The 25801-nt window shown below is 41.5% G+C and overlaps 1 protein-coding gene across 1 annotated transcript in view; it reads left to right on the top strand.

The window, feature by feature from the left end:
* The first annotated feature begins 460 nt into the window (after positions 1 to 460).
* The window catches only part of ccdc12 (coiled-coil domain containing 12), an 82198-nt gene continuing 56857 nt past the window's right edge, over positions 461 to 25801 (top strand). The window contains exon 1 of the mRNA XM_072570078.1: positions 461 to 595. Coding sequence (XP_072426179.1) covers positions 512 to 595 — 84 coding nt within the window. The 5' untranslated portion in view covers positions 461 to 511. The remainder of the gene's footprint in view (positions 596 to 25801) is intronic.

Genomic DNA, 25801 nt, shown 5'->3' with positions numbered 1-25801 from the left:
ATATATACCATAACTGCTTTATTCCACACATTTCTGGTATTGAGCTTAGGCTAATGCATTTGCTATTAATTTATTGACATTCATTTTGTGTTTAACAGAGTATATATTCAGAGGGAAAACATGGACAAAAAATAACAGAATATTTAGAAATGAACTGTGGCTGCGTTTTAAAGTTTATGAGATGAATCAGATTAGTATGTATGAGTAATTTTACTCTTAGTTTCCTTAACAGCTTACAAGGAAAACATATGTCTAAATGATTAGATTTTGAAGTCTCTTGCAAGATAACCCAGTATATTATGAAAACTAAGAGTTTTGTGTTCCTAACTTGTTTTAATGATTTGGTGTTTGATAAGGCGAGTGAAGAATTCACCTTGGTGTCACGCATGGAACAAATCGATACGCTCGATGTTCCCTCCTCTCATCACGGTTCTGGTTGTTTGTCTTGTGAGCGACTGGTTACGTCTGTTGTAAGGGCTGCCGGGAATTGTAGGCGCTGGGCAGCCGGAAGATGGCGGATGGAACCGGGAAGCTGCAGGAGGAGGCGCTCAGGAGGAAGGAGCGGCTGAAGGCTTTGAGAGAGCGGCAGCTACAGGTAAACGAGGCTCGGGCCTGTATTCATCAGCTCTCCGACTTCTAACTTTAGGTGTCAGTTTACAAAGTGATAAAACTGGGGAATCGTATGACAATCCCACATTATGTTGACAACCTCCCTTACTTTAAGATACTACTTCTTGTCGTAAAGGTAAAAAATATAATATTGATGGGTCAAAGTGTATCGACATTTAACACATCTATTGAATGACATCGTGCAAGAAAGAACCCCAACTTGCTAATTCTCACGTGACATAAAATACAAAGTACTGCAGATAGTTGTTCCTGCCTTCTGCATGATGGTTTATATTGAAAGAACATCACACTAACTTAACATGATAAACCCAAAGAAGGTAACATTCCTGATCCGGATGATGCACATCCAAAAGAATGTATTGAAGAGACAGCAAAGGCATTATCTCTACTCCTGTTATTGTGTGAAAAAAGGTGGATTGGTGGATTGTTGACTGTAATTCCTATATTTAAGGATGGAGGCACAATATGTACAGACATTTATAAACCAATCAGTTTAACATCAGAGTTTTTAGAAAAAAAAACCTGATGAAGGAAGGAATAAGAACACTTGGAAATGAGAAATACAATAATGAGCAATCAGCATGAGTTTCAAAAGGGAAAGTCGTGCCTGACAAAACTTAATTTTTTTTTGAGAAGGTAACAGAGGATTTGCAGTGGCATTGTGGTAGATGCAACGTATCTGCATTTTCAAAAGGCCTTTGCCCCATAATAGAACTGTGATGAAAATCAGTGAATGTGGAGTCAAGGACAAGTGACAGATGGATTCCCAGCATGTTTCAAAACAAAGCAGAGAGTGAGAATTATGGTAGTTATTCAGTTCAGCAGTATGGGGGAATTGATTCTCTAAAAAGATTGCTGACGTTTACAGCTTAGATCGATCATTTGGACTATGGAAACAAAAATGCAGTGTCTAACCCTATGGGTGACTAAATTGGTGGGGTTAATATTCAGTGTTGTAGAGCTCCTCAACAAAGTAGAGAAATGCATTCCATAAACTTGCTGTAATATAAAAGCAAAATATCATGGATGCTGGCAATTTAAGATAAAAACAAGCACTGGATAAACTCAGTCCTGTGGCATCTTTGGGAGAGATGCAGAATTGATAGTTCAAGTCAAATGGCTATTCTTCAGAACTGAAGAGAGGTGGATGAGACATGTGTTTTATGCTGTTGAAAAAGATAGAGGGGGAAGTGGAACAAAAGGACAGGCCTTTTGGTTTGAGATATGGTCAGGGAAAGGTTCAGGGGGATTGGAGATCCGTGGATTTCCAATGAGCAAAAGCCAACTGGAGTGGTAATATTTATGGAGAAGACAGACAATAGATCGAGATTTGATACCCAATTACAGGGCTGGAAACAAAGTTTGAAATCAAATAAAAGCAAAGCCGTCTGAATATGAAACCATGAATAAAAACAGTACAAACACTGAGGGATGAAGAAAATTGGGTCATTGGACTGAGGAAATAATCTTAAAATATTAACTTACAGTTATGTGGTCTCAATGTTGGATCCAGAAGGCTGTCAAGGGCATAAATAGAAAATGAGATGCTGCTGTTCCCCCAGGTAGTGTTGAACTTCACCAAAACACACCATGCAAAAATAGAAATGTGAGCATGAGGCCAAGTGGTATTATGAAATGCCAAGTGAATGTCATGACAAAGATAATTGATGTGGACTGAGCAGAGGTAATTTGCACAGTGGTGACTTGTTCTGCATTTGTAGTCCCCAGTGTTGAGGTGACTATGTTGTCAGCAGTGGATGTAAATATACTACATTGAAAGAGGTACAAGTAAATTATTCTCCGTTTGGAATGAATATGTGGGCCTTGGACAAATGTCACTTGTCCTGTGATTATATAGGAAGGAATTATTGGGGGAGGTGAGAGAATGAGGTGATGGAGGAGAACTAAAGTGTTGCAGAAGGAACAGTCCCTTTGGAGTGCTGAAAGGAGATGTGAAGGGAACATTTGTTTGGTGGAGGTATCCAGCTGGAGGTGGCAGTAAAGGTGCAGGATAATCCTTTGAGTATGGAAACTAGTGGGGTGCAAAGTAAGTATATAGGGGATCTTGTTGTAGTCTTGGGATTGAGGGGAAAGGTGAGGGCAGAAGTGCAAAAAATGGTTTGGATGCTGACAGTCATACAAATTATACTGCAGATGAGTCGCATAAATAAATAATCTCCAAGTACAGGTTGGACAAATAGTTGACAAATTATAAAAGTGAAGATGTATGGTACATTTTGGTCAGAAGAATAGAAATGCCATAATTATTTGGAATTTGAGACTCCTTAAGGTACAGAAACAAAGGAATGTCAAAGTACGAATGTATAAATTACTAAACATGCCACAGGTTAACAAAACCATTTAAAAAAACCTCAATGTTTCTAGCGGGATAGATTTAAAAAATAGCGAAGCTATGTATCAAACTTTGATTGCATCACATTTACAATACTGCCTTCAGTTCTGCTTTCCTTGTTAAAGAAAAAGATATTGAAACAATGCCGAGGGTACTGAGAATATTGAGAACATAAATCCCATGGGTATTGAAAAAGGATTGATGGGCTTTGTCCTTTTTTTATTAAGATGCTCAAGAGTGAATTAATGGTAATCTTATGAAAGGTTTGAAACAAATGATTACAGAGAGCATGTTTTCTCTTGTGGGAAGAGCATGAGCTAGAGACAATTAATATGAAATAGTCACCAAGAAATCAGGAGTAACTCCAGAGGAAACTTCATGGTGCAAAAGGTGATGAAAATATGGAAATTCCTGTCACACGTGGGCCTCCTTCACCGCCGCTCCCTCACCACTAGACGCCAGGAGGAAGATCGCCTCATCTTCCGCCTCGGAACACTTCCACCCCAGGGCATCAATGTGGACTTCAACAGTTTCCTCATTTCCCCTTCCCCCACCTCACCCTAGTTCTAAACTTCCAGCTCAGTAACTGTCCCCTTGACTTGCCCGGACTTGTCCTACCTGCCTATCTTCTTTTCCACCTATCCACTCCACCCTCTCCTCCTTGACCTATCACCTTCATCCCCTCCCCCGCTCACCCATTGTACTCTATGCTACTTTCTCCCCACCCCCACCCTCCTCTAGCTTATCTCTCCACGCTTCAGGCTCACTGTCTTTATTCCTGATGAAGGGCTTTTGCCCGAAACGTTGATTTCGAAGCTACTTGGATGCTGCCTGAACTGCTGTGCTCTTCCAGCACCACTAATCCAGAATCTGGTTTCCAGCATCTGCAGTCATTGTTTTTACCTCATATTTAAGAGGATGCAGAGCAAGAGTATGAGAGAGAAGAGAATGGAGGATTATAAATATATTTAGATGACAAAAGATGGAAGGATACTCAAATAGCATGGCCTTATTGGCTGAGTATTCTGTTTCTGTTTGTGTAGTGTATGTATGGTGGGTTTTCTTCTCTTTCACTTGACCATCATCTCTGACATACAATGAGGCCAAAAATAAATCTGGAATTAAGAGGCTAATGATAGAATTGTAGAATCATACAATACTGCCCATAGAGTCTGCAGTGACAAAAGTTGCCATACATCTGCACTCGTTCCACTTTCAAGCACTTGGCCCATAGAATTGAATGTTAATTAAATGTCACATCAGGCTTGAAGGGCTGAATTGCCTTCCTCCTGCTCTACCTTTTATGCTCTTATGTGAGGAAACAATAAAAAAAAGTGGGAGAGAAGGCTGAGTCCTGATGAAGGGCATATGCCTGAAACGCCCATTCTTCTGCTCCTCGGACGCTGCCTGATTTGTGCTTTTCCAGCACCACACTCTCGACTCATGGCCAGAGATGCTTGGAGTTCACAGCAGGGGCATACTAAATATCTTGGCCAACAAATAGTGATGCAACGGAAGGAGGTGTGGGGATGAAGAACTAGTGCAATGGAGGAAGATCTGATCAATGGGAGGTGTATTCATGAAGGAAAGCTCATTTCTGACAGCATGGATGCTTTGTTGGTCAGTAAGAAATATGTTGGATCATTTTGCAGGCAATTGGTGTGTGCTATCATTTGGAGGGTGATTTTTTTAAAAAATTAATTGATAATGGGATGTGAGTGCCACCAGTAAGGGTACTACTTATTGCCTGTTTGTAAAGACCCTTGAGGAGATGATAATGAACCTTCTTGAATTTCTACAGTCTCATGTGCTGTCAATTCAGCCACAGTGCCATTAGGAAGGAAGTTCCATGTCATTGATTCTGCTACCATGAATGTACAAAGATATAATTCAAAATTAGGATGGTGTGTGGCTTGGAGGGGAACTTAAAGGTGCTGTTTCCATATGTCTGATGCCCTAGTAGTAGGTGGTGAAAGTTGTGGGTTGGGAAGATGCTGTTGAAGGAGAACTTTGGTGAGTTGCAGCAGTGCAATGTGGAAATAGTACATGCTGCTGTCTCTTTTTTCCAGAAGTAGGAGAGAAAATGTTCAAGATGGTGAGTTGCTTCTGATAAGGTTTTGACAGACACTTGATTATTGGGAGTGGGGTTGTGATTATTGGGAAGGGAATTCTGAGGAGGATATTTTACTGGAAAGGATATTAGGGGGAGGAAGATGTGATTCAGATCTCTGATTTGATCCTGTTAGATCGTTTGGCTTTATCCTGTACCAGTTTTTGGTCTGAAATAGCTTCAGTTTTTATATTCTCGTGGTTTTCACATCTCTGTTGCTACCTGCTCCATATCTGCATTGTCCTTAAAGTTCACAGCCCTCCAATTCTGTATCCATCAAGTCCAGACAATTTTAACTTGATAACTGGTAGCAGAGTATTCATTCGTGCCTGGGACCTAAGGTCTGACATTTCCTCTTTTAACTTCTTTGAAATCTATTTCTTAATTGTCCTAATATTTCCTTTTGTGTTTTTTTTGACAAACTCCTTGTGATATTTTCCAATATTAAACAACAATTGGTATTAATAGATATTTTCAGTCAAGCTATTCATGGCACACCTCTAGGAGATAATGGGATTTAATGTGGGCCTTCTCTTCCAGAGGAAGGAATACTGCCACTTGCTCAGCAGAGCCCCTGTAAAAATGGTAGTTATATAATGAGTTAGGATTCAACAAAGGAGAGCGTATTCTTTAGATGGAAGGTGAATTCAGGTAAAGAAAAGGGGATGGCGAGTAGTGCATGGAAATTCTGAGTCTTGGTTCAATAACGATTTTTATGTCAGTGCCAGCTCACAGACTCTAGATTTCAGTAGAGATCGGTAATAATAATTATATACATAGTAGTTTATTTGTAATATAACACACTTTTTACATGGATATTTGTACTTTTACTAATACATCTTTTGTTTTATAAATTTGGGTTATTGCTGTTCTTGATGAGAATGACATTTATTGTCAATGTTTACTTAATCTGAGAAGTTGATACAATTGAGAGCAGTTAAGAGTCAGTCATCTTTAAGTTACTGGGGACAAATATTGCCAGGCAGGGTAAGTATGCCAAGTTTCTTTCTTCAAAAGTCAGTGGTGAAATTCTGCAACCAAAGGCAGCTTTGTGGTCTCTTTTACTTACATACAGATTTTTTAAAAAATCAACTTGCCAAAGGTGGAATTTGAATATATTCTCTGGATTACGATCACCTGGCCATTACAGCTAAGAAACTACCCTTGAATTTATGCAGGGACTTATCACAGCAAAAAATTTGCATCATTGGAGTGTAATGGCTATTCTTATGTCTGGCCTAGTTGTTCTTGATCAGCAATTCCTCTCAATGGGGCAGTGAGCTAAAAGAGTAATTTGCTTTTAATTATGCTTTGAGGAGAGAATGTTGACCAGAAGATCAGGAAGGTTCCCTCCTTACTGAGTGTTATGCAATATTGCATGTGATTGCTTGTTTGTATTGCTCAAAGTATTTGAAAGATATCAACTGTAACCACATACTGCTCCTTCCATGATGAGGTGTTGCCTCAGTCTGGGTTGTAAACTCAAGTCTCTGTTGTGTGACGATGTGCACCTTGAACCATCTGACTTAGACTACCAAAGTTAGCCAAACTGACAATTAATTGATTTAATTAATGGCTTCTCCCAGGAACGTGGGGGAATGTGAAAAGGAAGTAGTTACTGTGCTACTGTTGTTTGTGATAAGGTCGAGTTTGGACTGCGGTTGAAAGAGGAAGTTGCTGCTGCTGCTTTGCTGTAGTAGATTCAAATCATGTAAATACAACAATACTTTCATCTGACATTGGAGAGCTTGGAATGATCAAGAAATATTTGGCTCAAGGGAACAGATATGGAATTTTGTTTTCTTGCATATTGATGCCATTTCATAAAAAATAACTTTAAAAGCAAAAGGTATATCAAAAAGCTACGAGGGGACCTAAAACATCTGTTGAGATAGGTTACTGCCCTTACTGAGTAGACAAAGCAAGGAAGCTGGAGATATATACACAGTGATTTGTATTGGCAAAGGATATGGGAGTCAATGACCGCAGCTCTTGATTATCTTACTTTCTTGCCTGTGAATTTTTTTTAATGCTTGGCAAATGTTGATTCTCAAGAGTGAAGCAGGCACAGTCAGACTTAGCTAAAAGCTGTTTTGCCAATCTGTCTTGGCCTCAACTTTAAGTTACCTTTCTGCTACAGCATTCTCAAGTATCTCACAACAATAATCCATAGTTCCTGTTTAGAATTGAAATGGAGCAATTTTAAGTTGCTATTTTCTCGTAATTGTTTACAACAAGGCAATTAAATCAACTGCATAGAGCCTGTAGTGTTAGCCAAAAAGTCAATGGATTTATCAAATTCATTCGCAAGTTTTGCAACAATGGGATTTGAAGTCACAAGTGCACTGTACATTCTGAAGAAGGATCACACTTCTGCACAGATGCTACCAGATAATGCTGAGTTTCTCCAGCAATTTCTGATTTTGTATGTTTCAGGCCTTTATAGAGTCTTAGAGATGTACAACACAGAAACAGACCCTTCAGTCCAACTCGTTCATGCCAACCAAATATCCGAACCTAATCTAGTTCCATTTGTCATCACTTGGCCTGTTTCCCTCTAAACACTTCCTATTCAAATACCGATTCAGATGCCTTTTAAATGCTATTATTGTACAAGCCTCCACCACTTTCTCTGGCAGCACATTCCATACACACACCACCCTCTGTGTGAAAAAATTGCCCCTTAGGTCCCTTTTGTATCTTTCCCCTCTCACTTTAAATCTATGCCCTCTGGTTCTGGACACCCTCATCCCAGGGAAAAGGCCTTGTCTATTTATCCTATCCATGTCTCTCATGATTTGGTATCCACAATTCCTTGTTTCATTTTGTTTAGCTGTTAGACTTGACTGTATTAAACCATGCTATTTAAATGAAGCAATCTACACATGCACAGAAAGCCTGTCTCATCAATTAGGGGTGAGTTTGGGCATAGGTGAATTTAGAGACCCAACCATTGATGCTTAGTGATTTATGACTGTAACTATAGCTGAACTGGACAGTAATGCTTTCTGTGAGTTGGAAAATGGTTGCATACTTTGAAGTTGGGGTGAAGAGTGATGTCCTCATGTGAAGTTGTGTTGAAGGGTTTATTTGAGAAAGGAGTAGACTATTTAGCCCGTCCCAGAAACAGGACAAATAATCTTAAAAACGCTAGCCTTGTTCCTAATACATGGAGCATTTGAAATAAAAAGAATAAATTAATTGTGTAAATAGATAAAACAAGTACAATATATTTGACGTTATCGAGACATGGCTGTTGGGTGATGAGAGCTGGGAACTGTACGTTCAGGGATATTCAATATTTGGCAATGGCAGAGAGAAGGAAAAAGGAGGTGAAGTTGCATTGCTGGTTAATGAGCAAATTAACACAACGGTGGAGAATGATATTAGCTCCATTGATGTAGAATCTGTGTGGGTAGAGCTGAGAAACACCAAGGGGCAAAAAAAATTAGTTGAGATCATATATCAATCCCAAAACTGTAAGTTGAGATTCTGAATGGCATTAAACAGGAAATTAAGGATGCATGTAATAAAGGAATATTTGCGCTTGTGGATGATTTTAATCTGCAAATATTTTAGGCACATCAAATTAATAACAGTACTATTGAGGAGAAATCCTGGAGTGTATGTGGGATAGTTTACTGAACGAATATGTTGAGGAACCAGCTGGAAAACAAACCATCCTGAACTAGTTATTGTGTAATGAGAAGGAAATAATTAGCAATCGAATTGTGAGAGGCCCTTTGGAATGAGTGACTGTCATCTGATCGAATTCCTCATCAACGTGGAGAGTGATGAATTTGATGCTGTAACAAGGGTGTTAATCGAAATACATGAACTGCAGTTGTATGAGGTGCAGGTTGGCTATGATAGATTAGGGAATGTTTTTTAGTGGAATGACAGTAGAAAGGCAATGGTAAACATTCAGTGCATGGGTGAACTGCACTAATTGTTAATTCTTGTCTAATGCAAAAGTACAGTGGGAAAGATAGCTACACCGTGGCTTACAAGGGAAATTGTAGATAATATTCGATCCAAGGAAGAGGCATACAAATTTGCCAGAACAAACAACAGGAATTGGAACAGTTTAGATTTCAGCAAGGGAGAGCAAAGAAAGGGAAAACAGATCATGAGAGTAAGCTTGCAGTGAACATAAAAACTAATTAAAAGCTTCTATTGGTATGTACCTTCAGAAGGCTTTTGACAAAGTCCACATAAGATATTAATGTGGAACATTAAAGTGGATGGAATTGGGGCAAGTATTTTGAGGTGGATAGAAAACTAGCTGACAGAAAATAAAGACCAGGAATAGATCATTTTCTGAATGGCAAGGAGAGAATAGTGGAGTACTGCAAGGATCAGTGTAGGACCCCAACTGTTTGCAACGTTTGTTGATGATTTAGGTGAGGGAACTAAATGTAATCTTGCCGCATTTGAAGATGACATAAAGCTGAGTGGGAGGGTGAACTGTAAGGAGGATTCAAAGATGTTAAGTGAGATTTGGAGAAGCTGTTTGAGTGGGCAGTTATATGTCAGAAGTAGTATTATGCGGAAAGATGTAATGTTATCCACTTTGATAGCAACAGGAAGGCAGCTTTTTTATCAGCATTGCTATAAATTGAGAGAGGGGCACGTGCAATGAGATCTTGGTATCCTTTTTACACCAGTTGCTCAAGGGAAGCACGTGATCGACATCTGAAAATATACATCTCAAAATAGTGCATCAGGCAGTAAAATAAGGCCAATGGTATGTTGGCCTTCACAATGAGAGTTTGAGCACAGTAGCAGGGATGTCTTGCTGCAATTATGTTGGGCTTTGGTGAGACCACACTGATATTATATGCAGTTTTTGTCCTCTTATCTGAGGAAGGATGTTCTTGCTAGAGACGGAATGCAGCAAAGATATACCAGACTGATTTCTGATTATGAGGAGAGATTGATTTAGTTAGGATTGTATTTGTTGGAGTTTGGAAGAATGAGAGGAGATCTCCTAAAAATCCATAAACTTCTAACAGGACTGTTAGGTGAGATGCAGGACAGATGTTTCCAGTGGAAGGAAAATTCAGCACTGGGGTCACAATTTAAGATTGCAGGATAAACCATCGAGGACCGGGATGAGGAAAAATTTCTTTACCCAGAGAGTGGTGAACCAAGGAAAGCAGTTGGTCAAAACTTTGTATCAAGAAGGAGTTGGCACTTGGGGCTCCAGGGATCAAAGGGTGTAGGGAAAGTGAGAACAGGCTGTTGATTTGGATGATCAGCCGTGAATGGCAGAGCAAGCTTGAAGGGCCACGTGGCCTATTCCTCTTTTGTGTGTTTCCATGTCTGTTAGGAACAGAGGAAATAGGAATTGCAAAAGGTCATTTGGCCCTTATGGCTTCCTCCTCATGCAATGCCACTTTCCTGCAATGCCCCCATATCCCTTGATGACTGTTGAGGGCAGAGCGGTAGATGTGATCTACGTGGACTTCAGTAAGGCATTCAACAAGATTCCCCACAGGACACCTTCTCCATAGCAAGGTTAGATCTCACAGAATACAGGGAGAACTAACCATTTGGATACAGAACTGGCTCAAAGGTAGAAGACCAGAGGGTGGTGGTGGAGGGTTGTTTTTCAGACGTATGCCTGTGACCACTGGAATGCCACAAGGATTGGTGCTGGGTCCTTTACTTTTTGTCATTTATAATTGATTTGGATGTGAACATAAGAGGTACAGTTAGTAAGTTTGCAGATGACACCAAAATTGGAGGTGTGGTGGACAGCGAAGAAGGTTACCTCAGATTACAATGGGATCTTGACCAGATGGGCCAATGGGCTGAGAGGTGGCAGATGGAGTTTAATTCAGATAGATGTTGCTGCATTTTGAGAAAGCAAATCTTAGAAGGACTTATGCACTTAATGGTAAGGTCCTAGGGAGTGTTGCTGAACAAAGAGACCTTGGAGTGCAGGTTCATAGCTCTTTGAAAGTGGAGTCGCAGGTGGATAGGATAGCGAAGAAGGCATTTGGTATGCTTACTTTTATTGGTCAAAATATTAAGTACAGGAGTTGGGAGGTCATGTTGCGGCTGTACAGGACATTGGTTAGGCCTTTGTTGAAATATTGCATGCAATTCTGGTCTCCTTCCTATCGGAAAGATGTTGTGAAACTTGAAAGGGTTCAGAAAAGATTTACAAGGATGTTGCCAGGGTTGGAGGATTTGAGCTACAGGGAGAGGCCGAACTGGCTGGGGCTGTTTTCCCTGGAGCATTGGAGGCTGAATGGCAACCTTATAGAGGTTTACAAAATTATGAGGGCCATGGATAGGGTAAATAGGCAAAGTCTTTTCACTGGGGTCGGGGTGTCCAGAACTAGAGGGCATAGGTTTAGGGTGAGAGGGGAAAGATACAGAAGAGACCTAAGGGGCAACTATTTCACATAGAGGTGGCACGAGTATGGAATAAGCTGCTAGAGGAAGCGGTGGAGGCTAGTACAATTGCAACATTTAAGAGGTATTTGGATGGGTATATGAATAGGAGGGGTTTGGAGGGATCTGGGCTGGTTGCTGGCAGGTAGGACTAGATTGGGTTGGGATATCTGGTCAGCATGGATGGGTTGGACCGAAGGGTCTCTATGACTCTAATCCAGATGTGTTCTAATTAAGGGCTTGTATCACTGAAGCTTAATTTCCACCCCTTTCATTCCAGTCCTCGAGCAAGGAAGTCTGGTATAGCATTTGCCTTTTTGATGATTTTCTGTATATGTTCATGGAATTTTAATGTTCTATGATTCTAACCATGTTTGTATCACAGTCTTCTTGGGTTTTCACCATTTAGAAAGAACAGTTTTTTCAGTCCAATGCGGTTGAATACATACCGACACATTGAAATCCTTTTTTTTCTTACCCATTCACTTCATCTGTAGATGTTTCTGAATAATGATAAAGTTCTACATTCATTAACAATGCCACCTATCCTATATATTTGGAAAGTTTTGATAAATGGTGATTTATTCTTACTATCTATCCCTTTATCTAAGTTGCTAATATCAAAAACACAGATGCATCTGAGTCACCGCAGGTCTCATTCTACCAATTAGCGTATCTGCCCATTCTTCTTTTCTCTGCCTCCTTCTGTTCAGTCAATTTCTGAACCAGATCAATAATTTGTCTTTGATTCCATGAACTTTAACTTTAGTTAATTATCTTTTATGAGCACATAGGTTCTGGAAATCCAAATCAGAACATCCAAAGACATTCTCCTATTCGATACTTTAATACATCTTCAGAGAGATTTTTTTGCGCATGGTCTACCCTTTACAATTCCATGTTCGCTCTTTGAGAGCTAAAGATTTTCAAGATATGCAGTCACCTTTTTAAAATAATAAACTGTATCTCCTGGCAGCCGATGTTAGACTAGCATTATAATTAAAAACAAAAATCGAAGGAACTGCAGATGCTGGAAATCAGAAACAAAAACAGAAATTACTGGAAAAGCTCAGCAGGTCTGGCAGAAATCAGAGTTCATGTTCAGGTCCAGTAAGCTGCCTTTAGAACTGATGGTAGCTAGGAAAATGAAGACAGAGTTGGGAGGGAGTGGATGTTAGGATGATTGCTTCTGTCATTCAGTATTTGGACCAAATACTGAACGATAGAAGCAATCATCCCAACATCCACAAACGAAGCTGCGTTAGAACATTAGTTCAATGAGCCATCACACTGCAGCACAGAGGAACTACGAAGAGCAGAGGAAAATCACCTATACGGTGTATTCAAAAAGAACGGGTACCAAACAAATACAGTCCACCGATTTCTTAGCAATAAACCCAAACAAGCAGACAAAACACATCCAGAAATCCTAGCCACTCTCCCCTACATCAAATACATCTCTGAAATGACCGCCAGACTACTCAGACCTCTTGGCATCATGGTAGCCCCACAAACCCGCCACACCAAAACAGCAGCTAATGAACCTGAAGGGCCCTACACAGACAACAAGCAAAACTAAGTCATTTACAAAATAATGTGCAAGAACTGTAACAAGCAATACATTGGACAAACAGGCAGAAAACTCGCCACCAGGGTACATGAGCATCAACTCGCCATAAAACAACATTACCCTCTCTCACTAGTATCCTTGCATGTGGATGAGGACGGGCACCACTTTGACTGGGACAACGCATCCGTCCTAGGGCAAACCAAACAGAGACATACACGCGAATTCCTAGAAGCATAGCATTCCAACTGGAACACTCTCAACAAACACTGACTTGGATCCCATTTACTGCCCCCGAGAAAAAGAACGGGGAATGACGACATCATAGGAAATTACATCACCAACTCAACGAAACCTAAACACATAAATAAAAGCGGGCCATACCACCAGTGCTTCATCCAGAGGCTCACTGATGGTGTTAACTAGTTTGGTAATGAAACGTCTGAAACTGAACCTTCCAGCTCAGCGAGCAAACCTACACCCAGAACCTCAACCAGAGCTACAGATCTTCTCAAAACTCACAAATGAATATGAATCTGGAAAAACAGTCCCTCATTTTCTGCTTGGGAATTCCACAGCCTTCTGGACTCAATATCGATTTCAACAATTTTAGGGCTTGAGGTACCTTCCCCAATGTCCTTACCTGAACTCCCATAGATAAGGCCTTGTTACCACATGCTTTTGCACACAATTCATTGTGAGCCATTAATAGTCGCTGTTCATAGCTGACTTGGCCAACATCTCTGTCTCAGGCTTGCTGCAGTGCTCCAGTGAAGCTCAATGCAAACTGGAAGAACAGCATCTAATGTTCTGCTTTGGAACTCTACAGCCTTCTTGACTCAATATCAAGTTCAACAATTTTAGGGCTTGAGGCATCTTCTCCCATGTCCTTACGTAATCCCCACACCAGGTTATCATGTGGTCTGCTATTATACACAACTCATTGTTAGCCACTAATAGTCCCCATTAATAGCTATTCATTCTCTTAGGCTGACCGTTATCCACTACTTTGTCTGTCCAAGTGTTCTTCTCTCTTTGGGCTCTATCTTCACCTATTGTTTACTCCTTACCCCCTTCCCAATTCTATCCTCTGCATAAAAATCAATTTTTTATTAGCCACCACCAGTTCTGAAGAAGGGTCACTGGACCCAAAACATTGCTGCCAAACCTGAACTTTTCCAGCAATTTCTATTTTTGTTACAAAATCCAGGGATTTATGCTACTATCACCTTTCTTAATAGCTTAGTGCATGCACGATTTTCCAATTCAAAGGAAGTATTATTGCTTGGCAGTAATAAGAGTATAGTCGTTGGGAAGTCATGTTGTGGCTGTATAGTACGTTAATTAGATCACTGATGGAATACTGCCTTCAATTATGATCTCCCTGCTATAGGAAAGTTGTTGTGAAACTTGAAAAGGTTCAGAAAAGGTTTACAGAGATGTTGTTTGGGTTGGAGGGTTTGAGCTTTAGGGAGAGGGTGAATAGCCAAGGTCTTTTTCCCAGGATGGGTGAGTCAAAACTATAGGTTTAAGATGAGAGGGGGAAGATTTAAAAGGGACCGAAGGGCAAACTTTTTCCCTTGGAATTTGGTGCAAGTATGGAAATGAGCTGCCAGAGGAGGTGGTGGAGGCTGGTACAATTACAATACTTAAAAGGCAACTGGATAGGTCTATGAATAGGAAGGGTTTAAAGGGAAATGGGACAAGTGCTGGCAAATGGGACTAGATTAATTTAGGATATATGATCAACATGGACAAGTTAAACCAAAGGGTTTGTGTGCTGTGTATCTCTATGATTCTAAAATGTTTTAAGATTAATCTTAGAACATCTGCTATGTTGTATCTTTTTTTTTACTGTGTGGAAACCATTTGATTCATCGGCTCGAAGGGCAGAATGACCTACTCCTGCACCTATTGTCTATTTGTTGGTTTTGAGGGCTACTAAGGTCTTTGTATGAAGGTAAAATAAGTGGGTACTGGAAATTTGGAAGAGACACAGAATGCTGGAGAAACTCAGTAATTCTTCCCGTTCTGAAGGAGATTAATTAACTCCAAATGTTAACTTTATTTTTCTCTTCACAGGTGCCAGATCTGTTGAGTTTCTCCAGTATTCTGTTTGTTTCTAATTTCTTTATTACTGATATTTTCATAGAGTCATGCAGTACAGAAGAGGCCATTCAGCCTATTAAGTCTGCACTAACAAAATTCATCTAAATCTATGCTAGTCCCATTTTTTCGTATTTCAAGTGCTCATTCAGCTGCTTTTCAAAAGTTGAGAGGTTTCCCCACTTCAGGTACCTTCCCAGGCACTGCATTCCAGATACCCAACCCCTCTGGGTGAAAACATTTTCCTGAACTCCCTTCTAAACCCACTGTTTTCTTTTAAAATTATGCCCCCTTGTTATTTATTCTTCACCTAAAGGACACAGCTACTTTCTATCTAGTTGAGCTCTGAGGAAGGGTCACCAGACCTGAAACGTTAACTTTGATTTCTCTCCACAGATGCTGCCAGACCTACTGAGCTTCTCCAGCACCTTCTGTTTTTGTTCCTGATTTTCAGTTTCCACAGTTCTTTCGGTTTTTTTATTTGCTTGCTATCCACCCTGTTCATGCCCCTCAGTCTGCTCCACCTCTGTCGGGTCCCCTCTCAGCTTATCTGCATTTTGCTTGTGTTGTGCTTCAGCTGACAAAATAATCACTTTTTGTTATGTTTTCTAGGGATTAATCTACTCACTCAAAGTAATTCGCAAACAAAAAGAAATGAGGACTGGAGGCAGCAGGGGTGCTCAAAAGATAGAGTTTAAGTCTAGATGACTGAAAATACAGTCATGAGTCATAGGAGTGCAGCTCCATGAGTTGGAAAATGAATAAGTAAAAGCAAATTTGAAGACAATAGGTTGTGAGTAATTAGTCATAACAAGGGTACTAAAATGAACCAAGATTATGCACCTGCAATCTTTGCAAGTTTGGGCTTGTGAAGGGGTCTGTTTATCCTCTGTTATTTCACGGAAACTGGACCTTGCAGTATTGACATTGACGCACAAAGTTCCAAGTAACATTTGTTGTTTGTATCTCTGAACATACCATTAACATTGGAAGCAGCCCCACCCTTCCTCTTCTGTCGAATTTAAAGTGCGACCTGATGCATTTTTAATTTAAGATCAAATGGAAACAAGCCTTTCCATATATTTCAATGGTGTGGTCCTACTATTCACTCATGTGAAACCTGTTCTTTTCCCTTTTCTCTCAACAGACGTCTGTGTTATTATGATGTACAGGGTCAGGACTAGATTATTTGGTCCTTGAGCCTGCTGTGCTGTTTATTTCGATTGTTGCTGATCTGTATTTGAATTCTATTTACATAACTTTATTGGATCTATTATTACATTCAGCTAACAAAGCAATATTACTTTCAGTTTTGACATTTTCAATTGATCTCACCTCAGCCTTCCAGGGGAGGAAGTTCAGATTTATCCTACTGCATGACAATAGTCCTTTTGTGCTGTCTTTCCTGAGTAGCCTCACTGTAGTCCAGTGTTCTTTATCCCCCAGTTGCTATTGAATTAGTTAATGGTTTAACCATGTTAATTAGATTACCTAAGGAGGTAGTGATACAGTGATAATGCTTTGGGAACATTGGCTCGAATCTCACCAAAGCAACTAGTGGTATTTAAATTAATTTAGTAAATATGGAGCTGCAAATACAAAACTAGTCTAGGTAATGGTGACTGTGTAACGAATCCCATTTGGTTCACTCATCTCCTTGAGAGATGGAAACTTGCCTTCCTAGTTTTGGCTGGTTTACACGGGACATCACATCCACCGCAATGTAATTGTCTATTCACTATCCTTTGAATTGGCCTTCCAAACCATGCAGTTGTATCAAACTGCTGCCAAATCAAAAAGGTGCCAGAAATGTCAACAGTCTACAAAGACCTGTTCACCCTGCAAAGTCCTCCCTAGTTTTGTCTGAGGACTTGTGCCAGTATTGACAGTGCTGTCTTGCAAAGTAATGTCACAACAGCCTAACGTATTCATACTCATTCTTTAATCCCTTTATGGACAATAATCCAGGCAACACCGACTGTGGCAGAACCAACCCACTGAAGGTAGTAGTGCAGTGGTATACAGTTGGGAGGGAGTTCCCTGAAAAACCCTCAATATTGGAGTCTTGCAGTACTAAGTCAAACTTAGTTAAAAACATTGACTGCAGATGCTGGAGATCAGATTCTGGATCAGTGGTGCTGGAAAAGCACAGCAGTTCAGGCAGCATCTGAGTAGCAGTAAAATCGACGTTTCGGGCAAAAGCCCTTCATCAAGGATCAGATGAAGGCTTTTGCCTGAAACATCGATTTTCCTAAGTCAAACTTAGCCAAATAAAGCTCATGCTGAGTATCGCATGTCGCTCCAACATGTAGAATTGGACTTAAGTTATTGATCACTACGTACTAGGCACTGACCATCTCCAGCATGAGGGAATCTAATCTTTAATTGATTTTGAGTGATATTACCACAACTGAATTCCCTCACTTTTTTCTAAAATAAATATTTTTCTTGAAAAGCTTTTTAAAATCTTTTATAAAACATTTATATATAGAGGGAAAAAAAAATAAGAATTCCCTCGCTCATAAAATATTTGGATTACCATTGACAAGGAACAGAACAGGAGCAGCCATATAAATCAGGCTAGAGTGACAGATTAGAAGGTGAAAATTCTGAGGTGGGTAACTCATCAGCTAACTCCTGAACGCCTGTACACCATCAATAAGGCACAAGTCAGATTGATTAGTTTCCACTTGCCTAATTGAATGCACTTCCAACACCCATCCAGGAAAACGTGGGTATTTTCCAATCAACCTGTTCTGAGATGTTATTGCATACCTCTGGAGCGAACGGGACTTGAACCCAAGCTTCTGCCTCAGAGGCAGGAACACTTTTTTATTTCAAAAATATACTTTATTCATAAAATACTTTGATGATCTATACAACTGGACATGCCATACGTATGTAAACATTCCATTTCCTTACATACCAAAACAGAGTAATCATTCCTATTTACAGGTCTGTATGATTACATTTTTAGCTGAGGCGTCAGCAGACCCCAAATGACTGCGTGGGCCCCCTGTTCATCTTTAGGCAGACAGATGTTACATGGTGGTCTTTCCCCACTGTGCCATAGCGGCAGTTGCCCCACGCTTCAGCGCGTCCCTCAACACGTAGTCCTGGACATTGGAACATGCCAGTCTGCAACACTCAGTTGGGGTCAAGTCCTTCAGCTGGAAGATCAACAGGTTTCAGACTACCCAGAGAGCATCCTTCACCGAGTTGATGATCCTCCAGGCACAGTTGATGTTCGTCTCTGTGTGCGTCCCGGGGAACAGGCCGTAGAGCACGGAGTCCCGCGTCATGGCGCTGCTCGGGGCGAACCTCGACAAACACCACTGCATTCCTCTTCAGACTTCTTCTGTGTAGGCACATTCCAGAAGGAGGTGTGTGACAGGGCAGCGTGTGGTGCGGCTGAGAGTCCAGGCGTGCATAAAGGATCTCACAGGCAGAGCCCTTCTCACCACCGGCCAAGCCAGGTCTTGGTGCTTGTTGGAAAGTTCTGGCAATGAGGCATTCTGCCAAATGGCTTTGACAGTCTGCTCAGGGAACCGCTCGACAGGATCCGCCCTCTCCTTTTCCCGAAGGGTCTCAAGGACGCTACGTGCTGACCACTTCCTGATGGACTTGTGGTCAAAGGTGTTTTTCTTCATAAACTTCTGCACGAAGGACAGGTGATACGGAACGGTCCAACTACTCGGATCGTTCCGCGGCAGCGAGGCCAGGCCCATCCTTTGCAACACCGGGGACAGGTAGAACCTCAGTACGTAGTGACACTTGGTGTTTGCGTACCGGGGATCCACACACAGCTTGATGCAGCCACACACAAAGGTGGCCATCAGGGTGAGGGTGGCATTGAGTGTATTTTTTTCCCCTGTTGCCTAGATCTTTGTACAGCGAGTCCCTTCGGACCCAGTCCATCTTTGACCTCTGTATAAACTGGAAGATGGCCCAGGTGACTGCAGCGGCACAGGTTCTGGGAATAAGCCAGCCCTGTGCCACGTATAATAGCAATGACAGTGCCTCACACCTGATGACCAGGTTTTTTCCTGCGATGGAGAGTGACCGTAGCTTCCATCTGCCCAGTTTCTGCCTCACTTTGCTGCTACGCCCCCCCCCCCCCCCGAACCAAATACCCAGCACCATCAGGTGAAGGTGATCGAGGATTGGTCGGCCCAGTTCCCGAAGAGCATGGCCTCGCTCTTGCCTCGCTCTACCTTGGCCCCCGAGGCCCATTCAACCTGGTCACATATGCACATGAGTCTGCGCACGGACAGCGGATCCGAGCAGAAAACGGCGATGTCATCCATGTACAGGGAGGCCTTAACCTGCAGGCCCCTGCTGCCAGGAATAGTCACCCCTCTTAGGCTCGCATCCTTCCTGATGGACTCGGCAAATGACTCTATGCAGCACACAAACAAGGCAGGAGAGAGAGGACAGCCCTGCCTGACTCCAGATCTGACTGGGAAGCTATCTGATTCCCACCCATTGATTGCGACTGCACTGACAATGTTGGTGTAGAGCAGTCTGATCCAATTGCAGATTCCCTCCCTAAAACCCATTTTGGAGAGAACATCTCTCATATACCTGTGAGATATCCTGTCAAAGGCTTTCTCCTGGTCCAGGCTGATCAGGCAGGTGTCCAACCCTCTGTCCTGCACGTAGGCGATCGTATCCCTGAGGAGTGCGAGACTCTCAGCAGTCTTCCTGCCCGGTTCTGCATAGGTTTGGTCAGGGTTGATCACCAACCCCAGAGACTGTCACACACATCCTTCTGGAATGGGTCCTGATGAAGGGCTTTTGCCCGAAACGTTGATTTCGCTGCTCGTTGGATGCTGCCTGAACTGCTGTGCTCTTCCAGCACCACTAATTCAGTATCCTTCTGGAATGTGCCTATGCAGAGGAAGTCTGGAGAGGATTGCAGTGGTGTTTGTCGAGGTTCGTCCCGAGCAGCGCCGTGACGCGGGACTCTGCTCTATTGCCTGTTCCCCGGGATGCACACCGAGACGAACATCAACTGTGCCTGGAGGATCATCAACTCGGTGAAGGATGCTCTCTGGGTGGTCCGAAACCTGCTGATCTTCCAGCTGAAGGAGTTGACCCCACCTGAGTGTTGCAGACTGGCACATTCCAAGGTCCAGAACTACGTGTTGTGGGACGCGTTGAAGCGTGGGGCAGCTGCCGCCAAGGTGTGGTGGGGAAAGACCACCGTGTAACATCTGCCAGCCTAAGAAGAACAGGGGGCCCATGCAGTCATTTGGGCTCCGCTGACACCTCAGCAGAACAGCTGGATAGTAAATGTACAGACTTGTGTATAGGAAAAATAAATTTCGATGTCTGTATGTAAAGCAATGCAATGTGTGCATAAGAATGGCATGACGGAAATGTATAGAGATCCAAATAATTTTATGAATAAAGTATATTTTTGAAATTTAAAAAAAATTAGAACTGTCAGAACGTGAGGACTGCAGATGCTGGGGAGTTGAAGAGGGTGGTGCTAAAAAAGCACAGCAGGTCAGGCAGCATCCAAGAAGCAGGAGAGTCGACATTTTGGGCATAAGCGCTTCATCAGGAATTCCATCAGAACTGAAGCGAAGTCTGTCTGACATCAAACTGGAAATAAAGGATTTAAGGTCAGATTGGCACTTGGAGTGATTATCTGTGAAGGATATTGTTGAGAAATTGGTTGAAACTTTATTTTGTTGCTTCTGTTAGATCTTTCTAAAGAAACTTTTTCTTTTGTGTAATAAATTTGCCTTGTGAATAACTTTAGTAAATGACCATTACTGTCACCAACTGTAAAAATTAAACTTGTAATCTATCTATTTTAATGTGTGCTTGATGAGTCAAAGAAAGAGGCTGGTCATTTCACTGTTAGTGTGTAAGATTTGCAAAAAGATGGAATTTCAGTGTAGCAGGAACATCAAAGGTTGGAGCTTCAATTTCAAAGTGCAGCCGGAGACTATGGAGTTTATTTTTTTTGTTTTTTTAATGCTGTGTGATCACACTCTTGTTTATTTTTTTATTTATTATTTATTTATTTTCTTTCTTTTTCTTTTCCCCACTTATTATTATTATTTTTTCCCCAGCACCCATGGTGTGTGTGTGTGTAGGTGTGAGACACAGTGAGAGACACAAGGTGTACGAATCTTTATTCAATTTCCACCCCCAGGAAGATAGGAAAACACCCGAGTGGCCAGTGACAAGCAGTGCCTTTCACAAAAAAGGCAATGCTATGTGATCAAACAGTGAAGGGGAGGGCAGAGACTAAATCAAAATAGAGTTGGACGGGGAAATAATGCACTCCACTCCCTGCGGCGCCCATCTCTCCCTGAACAACTCCAGGGTGTTGGTGGACACCGCGTGCTCCTTCTCCAAGGAACTGTGGAGTTTATAATGTGAATGTGTTTAATTTACATGGCCTTAATTGGATAATATACTTGTCACCGATTCAGATGATTGTCAGTTGAGCTTAGATTGAGCATGCGATTCGGGCTGACATAGGCTGGTTATTGTCAGAGAACTACTTTCTAGAGAGCACTGCTTTCAGATGAGATCCAGAGTATGGTCGAAACAGATACTGAAGATATCCTGGAACTATTTATGAGTTCTTCTTATTCCTTGGTCAGCATTCATCCATGAGCCAATACCACATTAATGAGTTGTTCATCTCATTGCAGTTGGTGTTAAGTGCACATTGGCTGTTCATTCACAGTCACTGCACTTAAAAGTCACGACATTAAAACCTGTCAGAACGTATCTAACAGATGTCAGGCAAAGTAGAAATAATTTTTTTATTATTGAAAAAAGCTAGGTCCTATCTTTTTTAGAAAAAAACAGAAACCAGAGTTTCCCATCAGATGTTTGTCAATGTTGTAAAGTCACAGTGATGTGAGAAGTTGCTGCTATATTGGGTATGAAAAGGAAACTTGTGGTTGTCCTAACTCAAAATATTTTTGGTAAATAGCTTTTTAGCATAGAGCAAAAGAAAACTGATGATGGATCTTGAACTTTCCTTTTATACACAGTATGTTCTCCGAAGAAAGCATTGTGCATAGGTTTACCTTTTGCCTGTTTCATTCTGATTTAGAACTGACTTTTTACAGATGCTCAAAATGTGTTACTGTGAGCTTGCAGTAGGATACAGGACTTCTCACCTTGCAAGCTAAGTGTGAGAAAGTCAAAGTTGGGGAGTGCCAGTGTGCTTGCATTCAGTGCAATCCATTTTTTTTATTATACACTTTCACAAGTCAATGGCCTTTCAGATGAGGATACTTATCTGCTTAAACTTAAAACTGATCCTTAAGCCTTGCTTCTGTCACCTTGCATAATTTAGATCCCGGGAGTGTAGAATTTATACACAGTGGGAGAAAGATGTTGTTTCCCATTTTGGATAAGGAGAAACTGCAGTTTGTAGATTACATGGTGAAGGAAGGATAATGACCAGAACTCCTCCACTTCAGTTTTGCCATGCAATATTAAATATCCATCCTATCTCCTGGTGTGAATTTATTATCCAAAGAATGGCACTTGAGCCAGTGCAATTGACTGCCACCTTACTTTCATTAACTTTGAATTCTTGTCCAACATTCAGGAATGGATGAGTGGAAATTTCTTTTAACTAAATGTTAGGAAAATTGAAGACTAAAGCCATTGTCTTCAGATCCATCACAACCCCTCTTTCCTCTACACTGACTCTGTCCCTGTCTCTGACAGTTGTCTGAGCCTGAACCAGTCTGTTCAGTGTTGGTGTCCTATTTGATCTGGAGATAACCTTCTGACGATGCATCCATACGTTTCACAGAGGCTGCCTATTTCCATTTACACATCTCTCCACTTTGTTTCTGCCTCAGTGCAACTGCTACTGAAACTCTCATCCATGCTTTTGTTACTTGTAGAATGATCTATTCCAGTGTACTGTCTTGATCAGTCTACTCGATGCAATCCTTTGTAATCATGTCATCCAAATTCTGTTGGCATCTTAATTACACAAGTCCAAAATACCTATACTCATTGGCTGATATTCCCAGTTAGGCAATTCCTCAACCATATTTTCATATCTGAATGCTCTCTCCGCTTCAGTCTAGATTATTCCATTGTGATTTCAGGTGCCATGATGTTTCATAAATATCTCCAGTCTCTTCTTTTTCATTCCATAAGACTCTCCTTGGAACCTAACTCATTGGCCAAGCTTTTGGTCATTTTCCCGAACATAATCTTTGTGGCTGAGTGTGAAATGTTGTTTGATCATGCAGCTGCCAGTACCTAGGGATATTTTAGTATAGTAACTTGGTATATGAATACAAGTTGCTGTTGGGAGTTAGGCTAAAAATCGTACAAGATCATATTTTCAGCATTGTTCATGTTTAGCTGCTAAAGTGCAAGGGCAACATTCTAGATTTGGGGATTAGGGTACCTAACGTTGCATGGTTTAAGAGGAGAGATAAAAGGAATCTGATGGTTAAATCTTTAGAGGTAAAGAAACTGCAAGTGGAAAAGTTGCATGAAGTAACTGTGAACATTGTATATAGGATTTGCATGAGTAAAAGGCAACCCTGTGTCTGATAAAGACACTGATTGGATTTGTAAATTTAGTACTGGAAATAACTACCCTAAAATTATATAAGGCGCTCCACTCTTATGACTGAAGAGGGTTGAAAGCTTTTTCAAGATGAAAAAGCTAGCTTGGTCTGAATGAGCTCCTTCACCTCTGTTATCTTAGATGAATGTTAAACGAGCACTAGATGCATAGTTCAGATCCAATGTAATGACCCAGTCAAATCTTAGATGGATAGTGCCTTCTGAAACAAGGGGTTGAGGATTTGCCTTCATTGCTATTCAACAAATTAAATGACTTGAGACATGGAGCAGAGAAGATTTATAGGATAATCAAGTCTCAACCTGACTGTTGATTAATGTTTGAGGATAGCCTGGAGACTAATGGGTACATTAGTGTCTGCTAATTGTTTTGGATCCATGAGAAGGCATCTGAACAATTGTGTGTTATCTGAAGTGTTCTTAATACAGGTAGACATCAATATCAATAAATGTTGAAAAAAAACTTGCATTTATATGACAACAACTCAGACTTGTTTCTGCGTTCTGTCTAGTTTACTTGCATTGTACAGTTTGTTACCAAGGGAACACTTGAAATGCGAAACATTTTAGAATGTGGAAAAATTGCACATGTTCTGGAACAATGGAAATTGAAGGGAGATTTATATAGAAGTGTGCAAAATTATTAGGGTTAGATAAGCTAGTTCTTGGTCCAAAAGCTAACTGAGTCACATTTAAGGTTTTTGGCAAATATATAGGGGAAATACTTTTTATGCAGTGAGTGTTTAAAAACCTGCAAGGTTTCATTACCTACTTAGGTGGCGATTAAAGTAGAGACAATCAACACTTTCAAAAGAAAATTGGAGGGAAATATTTTGGATGCAGGCGTAAAGCAGGTGAGTGGGACTGACTGGATTGCTCTATAGAGAGATGGCATGAACTTGATGGATGGAATGGCCGTTATGACTCTACATATTAAAATCTTTTCAGCACCCCTAGCAATGTACTACTTCTGAAATGTATGATTGGCAAATGCAGTGGAGATTGTAGGTCATTAATATTCTACAAGCACGGATGAGATAAATAACGTGTTTTAATCTTGATTTATGCTGGCATTTAAGAATAAGAGTAAAACATTTAGCCCTTTGAACCTGTTCTGCCAAAGTTAAATCATGGGTAATCTTGACATCAATTCCATTTGCCCAAGTTTGAAGCATATCCCTTCCCACCGACTCCCACAGCTACCTGGATTACACCTCTTCCCACCCTACCTCTTGCAAAAATGCCTTCCTGTATTCCCAATTCCTCCTCCTCCGCCGGATCTGCTCCCAGGAGGACCAGTTCCACCACAGAACACACCAGATGGCCTCCTTCTTTAGAGACCGCAATTTCCCTTCCCACGTGATTAAAGATGCCCTCCAACGCATCTTGTCCACATACCGCACCTTCGCCCTCACACCCCTCCAACCGTAACAAGGACAGAACGCCCCTGGTGTTCACCTTCTACCCTACCAACCTTCGCATCAACCAAATCATCCCCTGACATTTCCGCCACCTCCAAACAGATCCCACCACCAGGGATATATTTCCCTCCCCACCCCTTTCCACCTTCCGCAAAGACCGTTTCCTCCGTGACTACCTGGTCAGGTCCACGCCCCCCTACAACCCACCCTCCCATCCTGGCACTTTCCCCTGCCACCGCAGAAACTGTAAAACCTGCACCCACACCTCCTCCCTCACCTCTATCCAAGGCCCTAAAGGACCCTTCCACATCCATCAAAGTTTTACTTGCACATCCACTAATATCATTTATTGTATCCGTTGTTCCCGATGAGGTCTCCTCTACATTGGGGAGACTGGGCTCCTCCTAGCAGAGTGCTTTAGGAAACATCTCCGGGACACCCGCACCAATCAACCACACCGCTCCGTGGCCCAACATTTCAACTCCCCCTCCCACTCTGCTGAGGACATGGAGGTCCCGGGCCTCCTTCACCGCCATTCCCTCACCACCAGACGCCTGGAGGAAGAACGCCTCATCTTCCACCTCGGAACACTTCAACCCCAGGGCATCAATGTG

This window comes from Chiloscyllium punctatum, chromosome 5, assembly GCF_047496795.1.
Source record: "Chiloscyllium punctatum isolate Juve2018m chromosome 5, sChiPun1.3, whole genome shotgun sequence".
Taxonomy (NCBI): domain Eukaryota; kingdom Metazoa; phylum Chordata; class Chondrichthyes; order Orectolobiformes; family Hemiscylliidae; genus Chiloscyllium; species Chiloscyllium punctatum.
This window is presented reverse-complemented; position numbering and strand designations above follow the sequence as displayed.